This window comes from Peromyscus maniculatus, chromosome 16 (genome assembly GCF_049852395.1).
Source record: "Peromyscus maniculatus bairdii isolate BWxNUB_F1_BW_parent chromosome 16, HU_Pman_BW_mat_3.1, whole genome shotgun sequence".
Classification (NCBI taxonomy): domain Eukaryota; kingdom Metazoa; phylum Chordata; class Mammalia; order Rodentia; family Cricetidae; genus Peromyscus; species Peromyscus maniculatus.
In genome coordinates this window covers 50,889,805-50,912,341 of record NC_134867.1, presented here as the reverse complement: position 1 = coordinate 50,912,341, position 22,537 = coordinate 50,889,805, and the positions used below count along the sequence as shown (strand labels likewise).

Sequence of the window (22,537 nt, the reverse complement as noted above, 5' to 3'; positions counted from 1 at the left end):
GACCACACATTATCAGGTAACGCCATTGTTACATTTAGGGATCTCAGCAGTATTTCACTTTATTTCAGCATTCCATCAGTGGTCTAGCCTGGGAACCTATTATTTATAAGATTGCTACTATGGGAAAAACATGAAATTCCAAAGGCTGTACTCACTGGTGAGGCTGAATAGATGTTAGAAACATTACTTGGCCTTCAGATGAAGAATCATCACCATCAATAATTACCAATCTTTGTCCCCTACCCGATCCCATGATGCCAGGGAACAAATCTAGGGTCTTGTGTGTGGTGGGCAAGTGCTCTTATCACTGAGCTACATTTCCAGCTGATCCCTTCTTATCTTGCAAGGGGTAGGGGTGAGTACCCTGTCAGAATACATGTATATGGAAAGCAGAATAATAAGGAACCCCAAGGTGGCAGAAAGCATTGAAGGGCTATGAGGGAAGGTGCAGTGTACAAGGGCCTCGCCACCCTTTAAAAAATTAAAGAAATATATTTTATGTGGTGTGTGCATGCGCGCGCATGCACGCACGCACAGGGCATGCATGGCTGTGTGCATGTGGATGTCGGGGAAAACTTGGCGAGTGAGCCTCTTATCGAGGACTATGGGGGTCCAGCCCCTCAATAGTCCCCTCCCAGGGTCCGCGGAAGGCTCTATCAACCAGCTGAGGATCTATTCTTTAGGGTCAGTAAATCAGTCTACGCACACCGAGTTCTTTGGTCCATACACTTTAATTCTTCTGGCATAACATCCTTTATACACAGCTTCAGCTCTGTTCTCATGTCTAGCTCCCTTCTTGCCTGATTTCTCTCTATATTTATCTAATGTCCCCTCTATGTTCTATCTTAATTCCTTCATCTAGTTCTGTCCCTTCTAGGTTCTCATCTATCTAGTTCTTTCCCCTATCAGCTCCTCTCCCGTCTCCTTCTCTCTCATCTGGCTCTTCCTCATCTTGTTCTTCCCCATCTGGCTCTTCCTCATCTTCCATCTCGTTCCTCTAGTCCTCTCTTTTAGCTCTTCAATCTAATTCTTCCCCATCTCAGTTCGTTCCTCTCAAGTTCTTACCCATCTAGTTCTTCCATTCTCTTCTCTCTTCTCTGTCCTCTCCTGCCCTGGGAGTTCTGGTATATATATACTTACAAGCAGTATTTCCTTAGCAGTGCAAAGCCAGGCTTCCAGGGTCAAATGGAGGGGTGATAAGAATAGGCTTAATTGACACATCCGCCAGGCCTTCTCAAACAGGTAACCTGGATGTTTAAGTCTGTTCTTAGAGAGTACAGAGGTATCTCTGATAAGGTACTTTCCTCCATCCGGCGATGGACCTGGCCGGATGCTACCAATAATGATAATTACAGGGAGACTTGAACTGGGAGTTCTGGCTGAGCATAGCTGTTGGCACAGAAGGTTATCTAAAAATTCCTAGAAGTGGTTAGGTAAGTAGTTAGAGGTCTATAAAGTTAGTAAGGCTGTAAGAAAGGAGGGGTCTGGGCTAAATTGTGTAAAGCTATTACTTAATGTCTACCTGACCTAGGCGGTGTCCCCTTGTGGAATTTACCTTAAGTCAGGGGACTCGCCTGTGGGTTGTTATCATTGTTAGTCCCCTGGGACTAACAATGGGCGCCCACCTGGGTGGTGTTTCCTGTAGTCCTTGAAAGTGGCCAAGGGAGATATCTGATTCCAGAGAAAGCCTTTCCCTGAGGCTGTTCTCCAAATTACCTGGAATGTGTATGTCCAGAGAGTGCTCAGTCTACACTGTTAGTCCTTCTTAGGGAAAAGTCAATTGGGAAAGCTATGAAGGCACATATGATTTTCATAACAGAATACAGCTGATATATAACAAGCCAAGTAACACCAAAAACTCCTTGGGATTTGGCTTCCTCTGGAGGAATTCCATGATCCCTCCAGGTAGTGACTTTGCCATAACCAGCTGAGTTCTTATGATATATTCCTGCGGCCCGCAACAGCCTCTCTTTCAACCATGTGGGTCCCAGGGACTGCGCTTCAGTCATCAGCGTTGGCAGCAGGTGCCTTTACCCACGGAGTCGTCTTGCTAGCCCAAGACCTTCTTCATCTTGGCCTTTATCCTTGATAGGTTAAACTGAATTAGAGAGACGGGGCAAACGGTGGACAACAGTACACTGGGGGGCATGTGCAAAGTCTCTCGGGGAAGCCATCAGGCCAATTCGGATGTCAGAGGTGTCTATGGAATTGATCCCGCAGAGAGAGCAGGGTGAGAGCACAGTGGATGCCTGAGGACAGGAAGGGCTGCTGGACAGGAGCCCGCAGGCCAGGCATTCTCTCCAACGATACTGTGACATACCATAGCGCTGGAGCAGAGTAAGAACCAGGAAGTGGAGCTGGGTTCCCAGGTGGGAGTTTTTTCTAAAAAAGTCCATGGAAAAGATACTAGTGCTTATTTACAGAGCCACGGGGACCGGTGCGCTTTTGGAGCAAAGATCAGTAAGTGGTGATGGAGATGACTGGGTAGCAAGGGGATCGAGAGGAGGAGATCTTCAGAGGGAGGCACTGGAGTGCTCAGAGGGTTTATTTGATTTTACTATTATTATTATTATTATTATTATTATTATTATTATTATTATTATTATTCGAGACAGGGTTTCTCTGTGGTAGCTTTGCGCCTTTCCTGGAACTTGCTTTAGAGACCAGGCTGGCCTCGAACTCACAGAGATCCACCTGCCTCTGCCTCCCGTGTGCTGGGATTAAAGGTGTGCGCCACCACCGCCCAGCAGAGAGGGTTTATTTTAGGCCACACAAAAATGCACATGGGCAGTCACCAGAGTCAGTCTTTTGAACACAGCATTTGTTGTCCTGGAGAAATAATTTGTTACATGCAGCCAGCCTCTGACATTAAAAAAACAAACAAAAAACAAAAACAAAAACACCCCACCATGTAAAGCAGGCGGAGGTGAGAGTTGATGGTAAGGGTTTCTTTCCAAGTATGAGGCCTCAAATCAGCCTCCCCAAACCCCCACCCACAGCTATGGGAGGTGGCCTACGTTTGCACTCACAGTAGCAGAGAGGCAGAGGTGGGCGGATCTTTGGGTCTCCATGTGCAGCCCACCTGCACACACGTGTACTCCTCCACGTACATGCCTTTGTAAGGCAACCCACCTTTGCCACTGAGGGGACTTCAGTCTCCATGACTGAAACACCAAAGTCTGCTCCATGGAGATGTCCTCAGAGCAACTGAGAAAAGAGCATCTCTCCTGCTAATTATGCTGTGGAGATGAAGGCCTTAATATAGCTTAATATAGAAAAAGGTTTGGATCAGTTACACACCCGTGGTGCGAAGCTTTTAATCCTCTACCCTACCCCTCTGAACCAGGCTCACATAAGGAAGAAAACCTAAAGTAATAAATACCCAGCTAGAAATGTCCCCCCCCCCCCCCCGCTTTATGTGTGTTGGTGTTTTGCCTGCATGTGAAGGTGTCAGATCCCTTAAAACTGGAGGTACAGACAGTTGTGAGCTGCCATGTGGGTGCTGGGAATTGAACCTGGGTCCTCTGGAAGAGCAGCCAGTGCTCTTAACCACTGCGCCACATCTCCAGCCCTCAAATGCTGTTTTCTTGATGAGACTTTTCTTAACTGCTCAATTGTGTCTTCAGGTGGAAGCAAAAATAAAAATGCAGCAGTATCGCTGCATCTTCAGGTAAAATGGATATAAGATTGTAGGTTCAAACAAAACAAAAAGCTGGCGTCAGGGCTCCCGCTCAACTCACCTAGTGGGTAGCTGGTTGTAACATAAACCTGATAGATGAACTCCAACCTCAGAAACCATGCTAGAACCAACTCCAGCAAGGGGTCCCCTGCTTACACATATGCTGTGGCGTGCATTCACACACACAGTGGTAGTTTGAATGAGCTGTGTCTCCTACAGTCTTGGGGACTTGCAGACTTGGTCCCCAGGAGGTGGCATGGTTTGGGGGAGGTTAGGTGGTGTGGCCGTGCTGGAGGAAGTATGTCACAGGGTGAGAGGTGGCTTTTGAGTATTGTGCCCACTCCAGTTGGCTGTTTCCTGCGTGTGCCACAATGTCTGCTGTTTGCCACTATGCTGGACTCATCCCTCTGGAATGTAAGCCAAAAGAAACTCCTTGCTTAAGCGGCTTTTGGTCATGGTGTTTTATCACAGCAATAGGATAGTAAATACACACACACACACACACACACACACACACACACACACACACACACACACACACGATAAAGTAGAAACTGGAGCCCAAAGCGTGTTCACTTGTAGAGGAATATATTTTGCAATATAACAGGGAGTTATGCTAACTGTGAGCAGGCATTACTTCTGGAAATGGTCTCTGGTACAAACACTTATTTTCCAAGCTAATTCAGCCATGGACTGATGAGCATTCTTTACCTCTGAAACTTCTATCACTCACTAAAATTTCCCATTAGCAATAAATTGGGGAAGAGGAAACTCACAAAATGTCAGTTAAGTTTGATGTTTATCAAGGCCTTATCATTTAGTTAGGAGCTAAAACAGTTCTGGACTATGCTAATACAATTTTATGCATGATTTCAATTTTTCAATACAAAATTATTTTTATAGAATAGACTGGCTGTTTGGTCATTTTAAAAAAAAGAGGCTGGAGAGCTGGCTCATCAGTTAAGAGCATGTCCTGTTCTTGCAGAGGGCCGTATCAGGGAGCTCACACTGGGGACCTACTACCTCTGGCCTCTGTGGACACTCCTCACACACACAAACCCAGGCCCAGACACACATTACATATAATTTAAAAAAGAAAGTAAGTGGCTGGATATGGTGCCAAAAAACCTACCATCACTGTACCTGGGAGGACAGCCCTGGCTACTACTCAGTTAAGACCAGACACCTAAAAAGTAAAAATGGTGATTAAGAAAAACAACTCTGATTTTCTTCACGAAAACTGGCAACCTGGGTCTGTGTATATACTAGACATAGTGACAGTGACTGGTGTGTTGTGTTGTACATTTATTTGTGTGCACGCACGGCAAACCCATGTACAGCAGGTAAGAGAACTGGGAGGTGGTTGTCTCTTCCCACCATCTGAGTTCTGGGCACTGACCTGCCTGCTGAGCCGTCTCTCTGGCCCTGGCTAAGGTTCCAGAAAGTGTCCCCATGTTCAGTTTATATGACCTGCCCACTGCCATCCCTGAATAGTGTGGTGGTAATCCCTTCTCTGAGGGGTGGCATACCCTTCTCCGAGGCTTTAGTAATTTCTAAAGGTAGTTTCCAGACCAACAGGCCTCCTGTTCTTTGGCAAAAGTTTTTCTCCCACTAGGTCTCGAAAACTCACAGTGAGTGTATCATGCCTTCGTGCACAGACCATGTTAGAGACACTAGCAAACATGGTATCTTTTACTTTTCAAGCTCAGAAAAACTCTGAGCCTTAATGTTTTGAAAAGTGTGACTGAGAATTTTCTTCAAGAGAAGCACCACAGTACACTCGGCACCAATGCATCATGGGACTTAGCAAACATGGACTGACTAGGCCAAAGAATCCAAGACGTCACATTTCTTTTGAACAATAGGGTAGAATTTTAAAAATTAAAAAGAAACGAATAGTTAAAATACACCATGAGAAGAAGCCACTCTCCACTTCCTTCTCTGGCTGAAATCTGGTTGCTTTGATCAGTTAAAAAGCCTGGCAGCCAGAAACAAGGCATGCCTAGAACCACTGGACGTGGGAGGCTGAGGCAGGAGGATTGCAAATTTGATGCTCGCCTGGATCACATAGTGAGATCCTGTCCACAAAAACGAACCAGCCAGCCAGCCAATCAAGACACTCCAAAGAAACCAACAAAAAATCCACAAACCGAGGGGAAGCTGGGAGCTTCTGAGAAGACTCAAGATGAGGTGCTGTACTTTCCTGACTCCAGTTAACCAGGGAACATTGTGCGGGGCACAGACTGCCTCACAAACTTCAAAAACAAGTCACAAAATCCACGTTAGAATATAAGTTTTTTAATTTTTATAAATAACTTATCTGTTACAAAGATAGTTTACCCAGCTAAATCACAAAACCATCAACTCAAGATATCCAAATTACGTTTTATTAATAAAACAAGTAAAAACTGATTTACCAATCTTCACATAGAACTGCAGAGGAAGCTGAAAAACAAGGCCTACTTTGAAAACAAAATGCATCAAATGTGCGAGGATTGGGGCCTGCTGTCAGTGACCTAGGATTGCCACATTTCTTTCCGTATTCACGAGGCAAAGCCTGGAGCCAAGGCTCTGACCCCTAAAACGCTCATCTGCGAGAATCCTGTTTAGTGAGAACAGCCACTTGTGAACCTTTACAGCGGGACAATCTACATGACTCCCCATCTTTTGCTGTATTTCAGCACTTCCCTAGCCCCATTCTAAGCACTGATAATTTCATAATTCTTTTTAAACGCAGTTATTTCTTGATTTTATTTAGTTATATACATTCCTGATCGTATGAATAGTTATTTTCCTTACAAAAATATATCATCAAGATAAAGAGATGTCTGAGGTTGTTTCAGTGTTCAAGTCTGCTTGTTTTCTTTCTTTTTTCCAGCTTGTCTTCAGTTGTCTAAGGATGACTATGTTTCATAAATACACATGAATGTCACCAAGTCAGGTTAGAAATGGACTGTCCCAACAGTACAGCAGCTACGCTTCTTTCCAAGAAGAAAAAAGGCTGCTGGTACTGCTGCTGTGGCTGCTTCTCAAACTACTTTCCCAACGAGAACCTCCCGTGAAGTTCTGGGGATACCACCCACTCACGGGGCAGGATGTCAGTGGGTTTCAATACTTGTTTGCGTTAAGCTGCTGCAGAAGACAACGACATGTTTGGTCACCCACTGCTGAAGTCGGTGTACAGTGTGACCTACCGACATGCCTGCAGTGTTTCCTGCAACTCCCATGCAGCACCTGCATATCTTCTCAGAGCACTGGCACCCAAGGGGACGAAGGACAGGAGCAGGAGAGGGAAGTTATCTGTGCATAGTTTCATTTCATTAATGCTTTTTTATCTTATGGCATTGCTTTTCTCAGTAAGGCTTAAAAAGGACATGATTGTGCCTACTAAAAGGGAAAAAGAACATTAGTTAACAAAAGTCTATTACACTATACATATAGAAATATAAGAAAATAATGAAGAGATCACTTAAAGCAGACGCGAGAGATCTGTACAGTAGGGAAGGCTCTGGGGCGCTCACTGTGGATTTGTACAGACAATGCACACTGCTTTCCTTTTCATCACCAGACCCTAGATGCTGGCTTCACAGAGACGTCTTCAGAGAAGACAAAGACAAGGCCAAGAGTACCACAGATTGTGACGTTTGCCCGCATCCACTGGCACTATGCGGCAGCAGAATTTTTACATAGTCAAACCTTGTTCCTTCTCTTCGTGTATGTAGTGTTTCACCAAAAGCTTTAAAAACACAAAAAGCTATCATCCTATTCCTTCCTCCTGTCAAGATCAGTAGTGACAGGTGGGAGAAGGACTGGGGACGCCGAGGCACTGGCGGGGTGAGAATGGTCCATCGTGGACAGAGACACTGTACATGGTCAGGCAGCAGGCAGCCCAGTCTCTCGGGTCATCTTTCCCGGGACGAACCTCTACTGCCCATGACGTTAGACTGAGGTATTATTAGCTCTGTAGACTGCCACTGAACACAGCAGGCCACCGTCTTGTCACACCTGCAACTGGACCAAACCCTATGTAGCAGTGAAACGTTTCCCCGACGACGACAGATGACTGTCTTGAATTTCAGATGCGGCTGTAGAGGACACGGGGCCTTTGGCTCAGAAATGCCGAGGCATCTCACACTGTTCACAGCGGATTAAGGCCGGGTGATTCAGAAAAGTACAGGCAGTGCAGTTCCACTGGGCGCCCTCCTCATCCTCGGTGTCTTGAGTCTTTGGTGCTTTGATGGTGGGCCTTTGATCTGCAGGGAAGCCAGAGGAAGACAAGAGTTAGAGAAGCAGGAAAGCCCACCGAGTGCACCAAGTCCCTGGTGACTGCCCGAGGTCGCAGGCCAGTGGTGAACTAACTCCCTCCCGTGTGCTTTCCCTGTCTTCCCTCTGGGAAGAGCCACTGGACCAACACAAACACCTCCACAGCCTCACGGAAAACACAGCCCCACAGTCCTTACAATGTCTGAGTCTCACGGTAGCCCATGAAAAAGGTTCCTGTTGAGAGTAATCATGAGCTCCATTTCCCATTCAAGTAGTGTTGATATTTGTTTTTTACTAGGAAGGGAAGTTTCCATGAAATGCATTTTTTTAATCTACTGAGAAAGTAAGTCTTCAGGAACTGTTTTATTTGAGACTGTGTCTGCCCATGTAGCCCAGGCTAGCCTTAAGTTCCAGCAATCCTCCTGCCATTTTAATCTCCTGGGTGCTGGGGTTTTAAGTATGTGCTATAAACCTTGTTTTTAAACAACTAATTCCTTCCTTCCTTTTTTCTTCTTTGAAACAAGGGTTTCTCTGTGCAGCTTTGGGGCCTGTCCTAGAACTCACTTTGCAGACCAGGCTGGCCTCAAACTCACAGAGATCTACCTACCTCTGCCTCCCGAGTGCTGGGATTAAAGGTGTGTACCACCATTGCCCGGCCTCAACAACTACTTTCTAAATGTGTGTTTACACTTATGTCAATAACAAATGCCGAAAAAGTAAGCCCGTGTCAAAAAACCATCACATTTTCCTGTTTTATTTTTTAAAAATTAGACATGGTATGGAAGAACACTGAATCTGGATTCAAACAGCAGGGAGCCTTTTTTTCAGAGATCCTTTGCTATGCAGCCTTTTAGCTGTCACAACCGAAAGTCACCATCCTCAACAATGACAGGACATTTTTATCTAGCCAGTTTCCTATTATATTTAAATTGTAATCTAGCCGATTGTTTTAACACTTATGGATTTTGTGTATGTACATGTGTGAGTGTGCACGCATCATAGCATGCGTGTAGAGGGAGTTGGTTCGTTCCTTCTACCACATGGATCCTCAGGATTGAACACAGGTCATCGAGGCTGGCTAGCACCAAGTGTCCTTACCATCACCACCCTGCCAGCTCCAGCTGAGCTGGTATGTGCGTGTGAAGTAAGGTCGGGGTCAATCCCATTATTTGTATACGGAGCTTTCAGCCTCGCCAGTTTCATTTACTGAAACATTGTTGTGTGTTTCTGGTCCCTTATCGAAGACACGCTGGTTTCTGCTCTGTTCCACGGGTCTGGTGTAAGGCTGTGTCTATATCTGCACTGACTGTTAGGATTACTGGAGCTCTGTCCTCTATTCTGAAAGAAGAGTGTGTTATCTCCAGCTCTGTCCTCACTCCAGATCGCTCTGGCTACTTAGAATCTTTCCTGTCTGAATTTTAGAATCTTTTTCTTATTTTTATCTAGAATGACATAGAATTTTGATAGTGACTACACAGAATCTGTGGATTGGGGCTGAAGATGGCTCAGCAGTTAAAGAACATTGGCTGCTCTTCCACATGACCCTGGTTCAATTCCCAGCACCCACATGACAGCTCCTAACTATCTACCTTTAGTTCCAGGTGATCCGACACTCCCAGATACATGCAGGCAAAACACCAGTGCACATAAAAATATATCTGTAGATCATCTTGGGTATCTTAGATATCTGAACAGTACAATTTTTCCAATCCATGAACATGAATTTTTCTGTTAATTTCCTTCTTTGGTATTTATAATTCTGGTATAAAATTCTTCTGCCTCTTTGGTGAAGTTTATTCCTAAGTATTTTATCTTTTTGATTATCACTGTGAATGAAATTGTTTTCTTGGTATCTATGAGCTTCTTTTGCATAATTGTACAAAGAAACATAAGACTGATTTTATATATTACAATATTAGTGAATTCACTAAGTAGTTTTAATAGTGAATGCTTGAAACCATGGCTAATACTGACCTTGATATATGCTATGTTTTTTCTTTTTCTTTTTGGAGCTGAGGCTCGAACCCAGGGCCTAGCAAGCGCTCTACCACTGAGCTAAATCCCCAAAAATACAAACACCTATAAAACAACTTATAAACTAGGCACATTAAAAGAGTGATATCTCATAGTAAAACAGATTATAACACTATACTAATAAATTCTATCTAAAATTTATAAATTATTTCTGGAATATTCCACATAGCGTTTTCAGAATGTGATTAACTGGCTAACCAATTAATAAAGAGAAACTGCAGCTGGACATAACCACATGATCATATCTTCTGCAATTAGGGGCAATTCTGTTTCCTCTTTTCTGATTTGGATGCCTTTTTGTTGTTGTTGAAAGAAGTAGAGATGGTGGGCATTCCTGTCTTGTACCACGTTAGACAAAGGCTTTCAAGTTTCCCCTACTATGACGTGATCTGTGTGGTTTGGACAAGTGACCTTCTTATGCTGAGGTTAGGTTCCCCTTTGCTTACTGACTCTCTTTATTAACTTGGGGTGTGTGTGTGTGTGTGTGTGTCTGTGTGTGTGTGTGTGTGCATGCATGTCAGAGCACATGTACACACGCACAGAGTTCAGAGGACAACTTGAGGAGTACACTCTCTCTACTGTATGGGCTCCAGAGAATGAATCCAATCCCTGAGATCTCACAGGAAGAACTCTTCCTGCTGCAGGATCTTGTACTTTATTCTTTAATCTCTGTGGACCGATTTCCATCAAATGCTCTTATGTGCCCATTGACACGGCATGCTTTCTTCTGTTTCTACGTGTACACCACGTACTCTAATCTGTCTATGTCGAGCAATTCTTGGATATCAGGGGTTAGTTCCCACTTGGCCACGCGATGGACTTCCAGAGTGTTGCTAACAGTGCAGTACGAACCCCCACATCTGTGTTTGCTGGTATCTGGGCCGAGAGCTTCCCTTTACTTGCAGAGTCTCTGCCCAGTCTTGGTCCCATCAAACATCTGCAAGTATTCCTTTTCAATTTTTTTTTTGGGGGGGGGGCTATAATTTTAGTTTTTCAAATGTTTTAATGGATTTCCTATTGTTTTTAAACTTTCTGATTTATGTTTAACCTTCCTCATTACTTTTCTCCTATTAACTTTGGGCCTACTTTCTTATGCTAGGTCCCTGAGGTATATAATCAGGCCGAGTTACTGGTTTTAATGCAGGCTTTATCTACAAACTGAACATCTATCTGTATTGCTGCTTTTGTTGCCTCTCACAGGTTTTGGTGTTTGGTTTCTGTTTTCTTGCAGATACTTCTGTGTCAAAAGCAGGGTTCTGGGATCAAACCTCAGGCCTTGGACTTGCTAGGTGGACCCCTGTCAGTGAGCTACACATCTCTAGCTCATCCTCTCCTCAAAGACCCAGTGAAGAGTGGAGGATGTGCTGCTTACTCTCCATGCGTTTTCGGGTGTCAGTGGACTGGTTCAAAGATGGCTGAAATGAGTCTGATCTTAAATTTGTTAAAACACGTTTTAAGATAGCTCTGTAAATGCTTGTGTCTTCCTATTGAATATATCCTTTCATTATATACATAAAATCACATTCTTTGTCCTTAGAGACAACTTTAGACTTAAAAAAATATCTTGTCTGATTAATACAGCCACTCATGATTTCTATTAATTACCGCTTAAATAAAACACCTTTTTGTATCTCTTGATTTTTAGTCTCTATGTCTAAAATGAGCTTCTTGTAGAGAGAGCGCACTGTTGAATCCCGCTTTAGGATTCACCCATTAGCTCTCTCAGCTGGTGGTGAGTTCACGTATTTCCATGGACGGTGCTCATTTATTGCTAAGTGCAGACTTGGCACGGCCTCTCTTCCTTCCTTCCTCCTCTCGCCTTTCCATCTGTGTGTTTCCTTGTTGTTGGACGACTCTTGGGTTTCCTGTTTTTTTTTTTTTTTTTTGGTTTTTCGAGACAGGGTTTCTCTGTGTAGCTTTGCGCCTTTCCTGGAACTCACTTGGTAGCCCAGGCTGGCCTCGAACTCACAGAGATCCACCTGGCTCTGCCTCCCGAGTGCTGGGATTAAAGGCGTGCACCACCAACGCCCGGCTAGTGTTTCCTGTTTTTTAAAGCATCTGTGTACTTGTTAATAGTATGTTTCCCCTACTTTCTGGTTGCATGGATATCTTTCAGTTACATCTTTCTATTTTAAGTTAGTTGATGACTTAATCTCAATCCCATGCAAAAGCTACACTTTCACCAACTCTACCTTGCCAAATTATGTGTTCTTGTAGTCAAAATTTGCTCCCTTAATGTCTATTTACTCTTTTTTATTTAACTTCTCTTAGGGCTAAAAGAAAATTATGCACCATGAATGATTAACAGTGTTATAGTGACCTAAATGTATGTGCCTACATCTTTTACTGTGGTCAGTCAGATTTATGCATATGATCTTCATTTATATACATACTCTCTTGCCTGGCTCAAATACAGACTTATTTCAACATGTCTCAGCCTGGTGCACACCTATTCTGTGACTGTCAATGCTGTAAAATGTTACTAGATGATACGTTCTGAAATTCACCTGGAATTCAGGATATATTACTCAGAATTATACAAAACAATGTTCTCAAAAACTGAATTTCTCTACAGTGACTTCCTCAGCATTGTTTAAAAATTTAAGGAAAATAACCCTTTGTACTTTCTGTTTTGGGAGTACATAGTGGCCACTAAGGTTTCAAACATGACTCTTAAAAAGTTAAATACATTACATCTTTGCACCCCCACCGACCCCAGAATGTAAATGAAAATAAACAAACACCTTCCTAATGAATCCACTCCGGAATGCCAAAGTTGGAAGCACTTCTAAAGTGGAAGGTTGAAAAAAAAAAAAAATTAAAATTTTCTAAGATTTTGCTTTTCAAAATGTAACAGTTTTCACACTTAATGGATACACTAACCTTTGGGTTTTGGTGGCACAGGACCTACAAATCCAATATTGTCATAAAAGTTATGAATAGCGCTGGGGTTAAAATGTGGTCCTGAAATATATAAAAAGTAAATATATCAATATTTATAGCTCAAAAATACTTAATTTTATTTTTAAAGCAAGCATTTCTTTCTAAAAATAAACAGAAATGCTTTAAATTGTACCCTCTTTATTTCAAATTATATGTAAGATTTCAAAAACATATCTCAAAATATAGGTATAAGATAGTATTCATAAACAGGCAAGTGGTAAACTGGGAAGGAATGAAATTAATACTTGTAAGAAAGAATTAGAAGCAGACCCCTGGCTCTATGTGACAAGTTAAAATGGTAGCTTATTGTCATTTAAAATCAATTTAAGCAAAATCCATCATCTTTCAGTATAATGGATGTTAGACGACACACAGAAGTATAATTTAAGACTTCTTTGTTAAGTTTCCTTTGCCTCTTTTTAAATTTTATCTATTTTTGTTATTTCCCCAACTTCAGAATTAGATTTCAGTGATAAAATTTTATTTAGGTTTTCTATGGAACTGAATTAAATATAAGTACTTTTTACTGCAATAAGAAATTATTGCTGGTTACTAATTGCTCAAAAAAGTATAAAACCCTATCATGGTTCTAAGAATACATAACTCTCCTTTTATGTCCTTTTCCATTTTATCAATTAAGACAGTGCCAGTGAAATGAGGACATGCAATTCTTGAAAGGTAAAAGGAAAAAGTTACAGGGATACATCCCTATTAATAAATCCTGTTAACAGACTCTATACATCTGGAAGCCAAACCTCTGACCATGCAGCTAGACCTACAGTCACTGTCTTCCCTTACCACAGGGCTACAGCAGATCTAAAGGCTACTGAGTGTGTCTGCTTTCTTGAACCAACTACATATTTACTGGGGAGGAGTGGGCATTAAAAAGCCAATTGTTCTTTAGCACTACTTGGCTCCAAAGTTGAACACTTTGAGACAGTGACTGGTAAGCCTATTCTCAGTCACGGGAAAAGAGTTGGCAGATCAATTCAATAAATTTCAGCTGAGTATGCACTGAACTTTACCTCGGGCTTGAAAAAGATCAATTTCTTTGGTTAAGCAGTCAATGTCAATCTGGAGTTGTCTATTACAACTTCTCAACTGCTGCATTTCTTCGAGCTGAAAAATAATTCCATGTAAAGAAGGTTTGTATTGAATTCTCATGTCATTAGTTAAGAAAGAATGGAGTTGGGCAGGGGAAGGCAAGGACAGAAAAACAAGTATGAATTAAGAGCGTGTGCAGAGAACTAGAGCAGCCTTTACACTGTGGCAGCCAGCCTATTCTCCTGTGCAAGCGCAGAGGTCACGGCAGTGGGGTAAGACTTACTGAAGGTATTTGGGATATGGAATTCGATCTCTTCAGGCGCCTTCGAGTTAGATTGTTTTCCATCTCATTGACCTCAGATTTGAGTTTATCCAGCTTTTTCTTCTGCATCTCGAGCTCTCTTTGAAGCCGTTCCATCCTGGCCTTCTGGTGCACCAGCAGAGCTGCAACAGGACACAAGTGTGAGACCCACCCACTCCAGAGGCCACCCTAAGCAGACACGACAATGGAGACCGCCAAGCATTTCTGTGACAGTCTGCCAAGAATCCCAGGGCTACATTAGAACAAAATATTGTTAAGCACTCAAAATTTCAAAATTCTTACTCTGGAAACTGTCTCAATTATTTAAGCAAATATTCTACACTTAAAATTTTTATGGTTTGGATTAAACCTATGCTCTGGCTGAAGACAGCGTCTGTAGTTCACATTTGACTTTTGGAAAGGACAAGTCTCTCTCCACTTGCATGATACACTGGTCTGTGCACGAGATATTCTAACATGACAATTTTACAGGTATTTTATAAGGGAATATGGAATGGAGAAAATACATTTTGATGTATGTAACAAATGAGAAAACCACATGAATATTAGCAAACTGTTCAAGCTGCAAATTAAAACTGCCATTTAGATAAACACTTTTTCTCATTCTCAGACTACATTTTGTGAAACTATTTTAGCAGGGTTTCTAAAAGAAGCAATAAATCTTGCAGCATAAATGCTGAGCTACCCAGAAAAGCTTATCAAGCTGTCAAATATTGGTGTATGTCACTGGGAGCCAGCCCTGGGAAATGGGAACTTTGTCTTTTAGGACACTTGATTAGAAAGACACCTTGGGATGATACTACCCAGAGAAAATAAGCTGATGGGAGAAAGTACCTTAAGCCCGCAGTATTTTTAGTGCTTCCTATGTTTAGAAATGTTTGGATACACAAATACTTACCATGGTATTCCAACTGCCTAAGTGTCCATGCTACACAGGCTTACAGCTTACAGCCAGCAGGCAAACCAGGGTCTAGGCATGAAGTAGCATTACTGTTCAGGTCTGGAAACTCCACGCCGACTGCATGGTGAGTGGCTACACGAACAGTTTCCAGACTGAATCACTTGGTAAATGTTGTATAGCAGCTGTACATTTAAAAATGAATTCCCCGGGAAGACAGAGAGCATGGAGAAAGGTCAAGATCTGAAGGATAATGGTTAAAAATGTCCCCAAATTGAAGAAAATAAAAATACAATTCTAGAAGATAATGGAACAATTTGTTCACCTAACTAAATTATCAAAGAGTGCAGACGAAGAAACACACTTTCAAAGTCTGGGAGACTTTATCAATGACAGGCAGCTGCTGAAGTCATTAAGAAAATTAAGATGGAATATGATGACAAACAAAAAGCTGAGTCTAAAGCTACAAGACAATTGTGGTGAGTATGGGAGGATGGCAGAGACTGCTGAAAGCAAAGTGAGACTAACATACCAGAAAATAAAAAGACTTAGGAAGTCCAGACTCTGAAGTATACTATGGTCTTGTACACCAATGCCCCAGAACATCTTCTCCTGTGCTTCTTTGTAAGGGCTTCAATTTACATGAAGACCCATTCTTATATGCCAACACGCTAACTGTTTAGGAATGACTAATGAGAGGAATGAAGGTGCATTTCTAAACAAAATACCCAGTTTCTAAATGAAAATAACGAAGACAGAAATAAAGAACATGGTTAAACCTAGTAGGCAAGGAAGAACACAAAAGACACAGAAAACAAAAAAATTTGACAAGGATAATTTAAACTATCACTAGTGACCACAATAAGTGCAATCTTAAATAAATGTATTTGTTGAGATAGAGATAAGAAAAAAAAAAAAAAGATTCTTAAAAATATCTATTTTAGCCGGGTGGTGGTGGTGCACGCCTTTAATCCCAGCACTTGGGAGGCAGAGGCAGGTAGATCTCTGTGAGTTCGAGGCCAGTCTGTTCTACAGAATGAGATCTAGGTCAGGCACCAAAACTACACAGAGAAACCGTCTCGAAATACAAAACAAACAAACAAACAAAAAAACCCCCAAACAAACAAAAAAAAAACCCCCAAAACCACAAAACTATTTTATTTACTATGTATTACTGCTTTGCCTGAATGTATGTGTATTTCTCATGCCTGCAGAGGTCAGGAGAGGGAGGAGGATCCCGTGGAACTGGAGTTATAGATGGTTGTGAGCCTCTCCATGTGGGTGCTAGTAACCGAATCCAAGTCCACCCATAAGGGCACTGCTGAGCAATCTCTCCAGTTCGCAAAGTAGATTTAAATAATTCACATTTATGCTCTTTATAACAAAACATTCCACTCATCCATTCATTTAATGAGCTGAGAGGCTACTACATCGTAGGCAACCTCCTCACTCTGTGGAGTTTACAGTAACAGGGAGATCAGGGCAAGAGAAGACAGCAATATCAGGACTCTTTAGGGAGCCTTCAACACATGGAAATGGGGAATTACAAAACCTAGCAAGTGCCTCTTAAGTCTTCTTTTTGCCAAAATTAAATTAATGGATAAAAGTAATGTAACCACGCACCCCTTCTGCTGTGAAGACAAACACAAACTGGAGTGGTTAATTACTAGCACTGCTTCTGGAGTCTAGGCACCTCAGAGAGAATGCTGCCTTGGTTCAACTTCTGCCAGGTTCTGATGGACACACATGTTTCTTAATTTTATTAGAAACTGTAAAGAGAAACTTCAAGTTCTAGATGGTGTTAGTTTTAATATTTTTTAGGCACTTTAAATAAAGCCTAGTTCTTCCAGAAACATAAAACTCAAAACTATTAGAAGAGAATCCACTTTAAGACAATCCATTGTAAAACGTACTAGGTATTGATGGATGTAAAGATTTTAGAATTATTGGGAAAAAAAGGTATTTTTTGCCACTAAATGTAGTACTTATTTCTCAAGTCTTAAATTTATATGATTTAATGTGCCTAAATTAGGTATATGCCTAAGTCAGCTTTTAAAACAAATCTAAATTCTTCTAGAGTTCAACAGGGTTGGCAGCGCAGGGTGTATCTGTTTTATATATTGCTGTATTACTACTAGACATTTATTTGGTGACTGAATCACCAAAGATTCAAGACAGCAGCTTTTAAAGCATCCTGTTTTCATCTGTTTTGCCATTTTTAAGGCTAGTTGAAATCAGATCTTGCAGCAGGGCCTGTAATTCAAAGAACAGACACAAGAAAACTGAGGCTAATGTGGATCTCTGTACCTCAGACATCTACATCATTCACACTCAGTACTGAAGAGACCTGTGCTGGGCACTACCTAGTTGGCATTCTTTGTACATAACTAAGATTGCATGCAACTTACAGCATTAGGTACAGACACTGTCTAATGCTTACTTCAGACACTAGGATGCTCACAGCTTAGACAGATCTCTCCTTTAAAAGGAGACAGCAATCTTCAAGTTTGTGACGGAATGTCATGAGGCCAGTTCAATGTGGTTTCAAGGAGTATCACCATAACTAAAGAGAAACAGCACAAGATTTCTGCTGTCTGCCTTTCCAAATCATGGAGCTGGAAAAGGTATTCTAATTATGATACAAACCCCAGAAACCAGAAGGGGAAAAGACCGGCAAATCTGAACACACAAAAGTAAAGCATTCAAAACATTAAGTGAGCATAGTCACTGCATGTCAGCAACGTAGACTCAGCACCCTTCAAAAACAGGCATGCTCACAAAGTAAGAAATACCAGTGTCTACAAGACACTCATTCATCTTCACTCATAAACTCCAAATGATACATCTGTCTGTCTCAGAACAAAGACATGTTTTCTTTCCAATCACTTATTCACTTGATAGAAGGGCAGAAAAGTTCTTGTGAACGCTGTCAAAGTACTCTCTGTTCACAAATGGTGTACACAGATTAGTACAAGAGGCCTAGGAGCCTCTGCGCAGAAAGCAGCCACGTTTACTGTAGCAGGACAGGGTGGGATGCAGAACTGCAGTTTACTCTGACCTGGGTGTGGCTGGAGACCTGCTTTACCCAGAGAACTCTGCCTGCAGAAGCTGGGGGGGTGGCTGATCTGCTAGCATTTCTCTTGTCATAGAGCAGAGATGGAACTTGCTCCTATCTGGTTCTTGGGTGGGGATGATACAGAACAGAGCCTACCAGCTAATCTGTAATGACAGAGTATGAGGCAGGGAGACCATGAATTCAAACTTATTTAGGGATCACAGAAAGGCCCTAGCTCAAAAAAAAAAAAAAAAGAAATTAATATTTGCATATAAGCACATCCTATATGTACTTTAACTAGGCTCTGGATTATGTTATAATACTTAATACCATGTAAACATTAACTATAAAGCTGTAATGCTAGCTTGTTTAGTGAATAAGAAAGTCTGTATTTGTGCAATACAGATGTAATCCTGACAGGTTCAATTTATCAATATGTGGTTAGATGTGATTATCTAACCGATGTGTTTACAGATATCCATATGTATATAGTATATACTAAAATGTGCTTATATGTATATATATATAGTCATATGTATGTATATTTATATATATGAGTGACTATAATGAGAAATATTAAAAGGTTAATAAAAATTATATTAAATAGTTAAATGGTTAGAGATGGAGACATATTTACTTTATCTTTTTTTTTTGGTCAGGCCTTTTTAATGACTTGCATATAACTTCTATAATGCTCTAAGACACCAGTTGCTAAGCAGAGCTCTCCAAAGATGGGCTGTGCCCCCAGGAGGCAGCTATAGAATGGACTCACAGTTGCTGGAGCTCCTGTATCATGGCGGTGGGTAGGCAAGTGGATAACCCTGGGTCTGGAATTCAGCATGACTTAAAGAGTCTCTTTTAACTCTAAGATTGACGCCAAATTAAAAAGTGGTTCCCGTAAAAGAGAGGGAAGAGCCAACAGGTAAGAGACTCATTTGAAAAAAAAAAAAAAACAACAGAAAAAGTGAACCAGAAAGCAGCTTGGTGTCAATTTGTAATTACTGAGGTAATTTAATAACACGATTATAATAAACAATTTAAAACTAAGTTCTATAGGAGACATTTCTAAACAGCAGCTCACAAAATTAAATCAAGTTCCAATTAAAAAATTATAATTAATTTAAATTATATTTCCATTTGAAACAAAATCACTTAATTTGTATCACAACCAGAATTTTATTACATCTCAAATAGGAGTGCTATGATTTGTACTGGTGAAGGATGTACTGATGAAAAATGACAAGGAACGAGAAACACAAAAATCTATAAACTTCTTTTCAACGCATAATTTTTCTAACTTGAATATCTATTTTAGGTTCACAGTTAAGGCTATTGCTTAACAAAGTCAAAACTTCTGTTACTATTAACAGGACAATAGACTCACAGGTATAAGCCGAGACAGGATACTAAGTATTATTAAAATAACATTTTACACATGTATGTTTGTAAACAAGGAAAGCAGTCTCCATCTAACCCGCTCTTTGGAGAGGTTTCTGGAGGAGGAGGATGGAGAAATCATCTCGGCAGCTCTACTACTTTGCTGAGCCTGGCTTTTCTGACACATGTAATTTCTTCCACCATGAAATCTGGTCTGAATGAGGAACTATTTGATTCCCTTCATCTATCAGAGTGGCCAGCCCGACTAAGGGCATGCCACTCTGGGGGGAGGACGAGGCGGCGGCTGCTGCTCAGAAGCCGTTCTCTCCGACGGTCTCAACAGGAGGGAAGAAGAGCAGAGCCCGAAACTCAGTGGGTCCCAGGAACTGGAAACAGCAGGAAGAGCAGCTAGAGAGGCCCGCGGGATGCCTTCTATGTAGAGAGCCCAGGAAGGCCGGTGGGGCTGCACACAGCAAGCAAGGTAGTGACTGGAGGGAGAAAGCAGGCCAGCGCGACGGCTCAGTGGGGAAAGCACTTGACATGGAGAACCTGATAACCTGAGACTGATCCCCCAAACCATGTGAAGGGAGAACCTGATAACCTGAGACTGATCCCCCAAACCATGTGAAGGGAGAACCTGATAACCTGAGACTGATCCCCCAAACCATGTGAAGGGAGAAGGAGAAAAACCAACTTCGAGTGTGTCCTTGACCTCCACTCAAATGCTGTAGCAATCCATTCCTATCCACATATGAATGTACACAAGCATGCATGTGTGAACATAAACACACACAAACACGTACTCATACTCTAAATCAATGTAAAAAAAACTTCAATAAAAGTAAAGTCAAAAAGTAGACGAGGAGGGATGGCAGGCACGTACGGCTTGAGAGCTTTTCCTGTGCAGAGACTTCCTCACCAGCTGTTACCTGCACAGGGACAGGATCTGATGCAGTTCTGATCAGCATCCTCCTGGCTGCTGAGCTGCATGGAGACCACAAGGAGGCAAGGGTGAGAGCAGGTGTGCTGCTGCACTCATCTCAGGTGGTGGCGTCATGAGAACAGGGACTATGTGGATGGAGGGACAGAATTCTGGATATACTTGGAAGGATAACTGACAGGATTTTCTGTCAAATGAGATGTTGCTGTGAAATTAAAGAGTCTAGGATATTTTAGAAAAATTAGTTGCCAGTAACTGCCTAAGGGGAGAATAAACTGGTGGGAAGGCCAGAAGCTGTTTTAGGATTCAGTAAGTCTGAGAACCCCATGGAATAGTCCAATACAGGGACCACTGTGCAGATAAAGTGCCTTGAACTCAGGAAAGAAGTCTGTTTAGGGTACCAATTTGGGGTCATGAGTATATATATAAAATGTTATTTAAAATCAAGAGCATGGTTGTAGAGGCCCTTAATTCCAGTACTTGGGAAACTGAGGCAGGAGGATTTTGTCTTGGGCAGAGCTGGACTATAGAGGACTATCTTGTCTAAACAAACAAACAAAATCAAGAGACCAAACGAGACCACTCAAAGAACACACAGCGGTAGAAAAGAGGTGAAGAATTGTGCTGGGTGAGAGTCAGAGAGACTGGGAGAACAGCACAGGAAGACAGTGAGGACACCTGAAGTGAAATGCACAAGGTTCCAGAGAAGGAAGGTAAGGTTCAAAGATGACTACTGAGTGTGTAACAATGCCACCAAAGACCTAGAGAGTAGTTCTGGGTGACTGCACTGGGAAAGACCTGATTGGAGTAGATTCTAGAGAGAATGGGAGGAAAAATAAACACGGAGATAGTGCACTTCAGGAACAGTTTGTTTTCTTCAGTTAAATACAAATAACTTTAATATTTATAATGTCCAGTTAAATAAGAATGAATGTCTACTTTGTTTAAAAAAATTCTATTATCATATTTTATCTTCATGAAAGTGTTCTTCTACATTTCAGAATCAGCCAATCCTAGCCTGCCATTCTCCAGGAGGGGAGAACAAGACTGCCTGAAGGAGAACCTAGTGTTGATGGGAAGTTGGTAAATCTCCAGAAACTCAGGCACTGCTCCAAGTAAAGAAAACAGCTCCATTAGTCACAGGTAGTGGGATAGCATCAGTCTTCACGTAACTTCTAGTACACCCAGAATCATCTACAGTGCTCGACAATACATGTGTGTATCAGCTCACTACATCAAGATGCTAACTGTGAGTTCAACCCGGGCCCTGGGCATTTGATGTTCTGACATCTCTATAGAACTGGAAAACGCCACAGCCTAGCATAGATAGAGTCACTTAGTATGTATCAGTTTAAAACAATATGAGACCAAAGAGTCAGACCCCTCTAAGAAACTTAGTCATAAAGCCAGTGTATCAGCAAAGGATGAGCGGCTAGAGAGATGGCTCAGTGGTTCAGAGCACTCCTTGTTCTTGCAGTGGACCTGGGTTCAGTTCCCAGCACTCACGTGGTAGCTTACAAGCATCCTTAACTCCAGGTACAGGGGAACCTCTATAGGCACCAGGCAAGTACATGCTACACAGACATACAGGCAGGCAAAACACTATTCATACATATAAAACAAAATACACTTTAAAAAATACTTTAAAACAAACAAGCCTAAGTTGATATTCTGAAGAGCTAATACTACTACTAAAAAACTCCAGATTATATGATCATAAAATTGAAATTAAAATTTATATGACTACTTTCAAATATTAAAATAATATTATTTGAGACATTTAAAGATGGAAGTTGGGCCAGGGATACAGCTCCAGTGGAAGAGCACTTAGTTTAACCAGGCTAGTACTGCAAAGAGCAGAGCAGAGCAGAGCAGAGCAGGCGCACTGACGCCCATCCCTGTTGTGACACCACATGTCCAATAACGGCAGCATTCACTGGGAAACTGGAAAGGAAGGGATGATCCCTCCTTTAACATTAGCA

General features: G+C 41.8%; 1 protein-coding gene and 1 long non-coding RNA gene across 5 annotated transcripts in view; both read right to left on the bottom strand.

Moving 5' to 3' along the window:
- Nucleotides 1-5,961: 5,961 nt before the first annotated feature.
- Nucleotides 5,962-22,537, bottom strand: part of Tab2 (TGF-beta activated kinase 1 (MAP3K7) binding protein 2) — a 54,772-nt gene continuing 38,196 nt past the window's right edge. For 3 of the 4 annotated variants that reach the window (XM_076552791.1, XM_076552792.1, XM_076552793.1), the window contains 4 exons: nt 14,247-14,407; nt 13,945-14,038; nt 12,860-12,940; nt 5,962-7,932 (listed from right to left, as the gene is read on the bottom strand). In XM_076552791.1, coding sequence (XP_076408906.1) covers nt 7,790-7,932; nt 12,860-12,940; nt 13,945-14,038; nt 14,247-14,407 — 479 coding nt within the window. In that variant the 3' untranslated portion in view covers nt 5,962-7,789. Of the gene's footprint in view, nt 7,933-12,720; nt 12,765-12,859; nt 12,941-13,944; nt 14,039-14,246; nt 14,408-22,537 lie in introns of all 4 variants that reach the window. The other variant, XM_076552794.1, reaches the window with a different exon arrangement.
- LOC143268903 (uncharacterized) lies at nt 19,226-22,535 on the bottom strand. Its single transcript, XR_013045111.1, has 2 exons — nt 20,261-22,535; nt 19,226-20,216 (listed from the first exon to the last, which is right to left on the bottom strand). It is a non-coding gene; the product is annotated as an uncharacterized LOC143268903 (long non-coding RNA).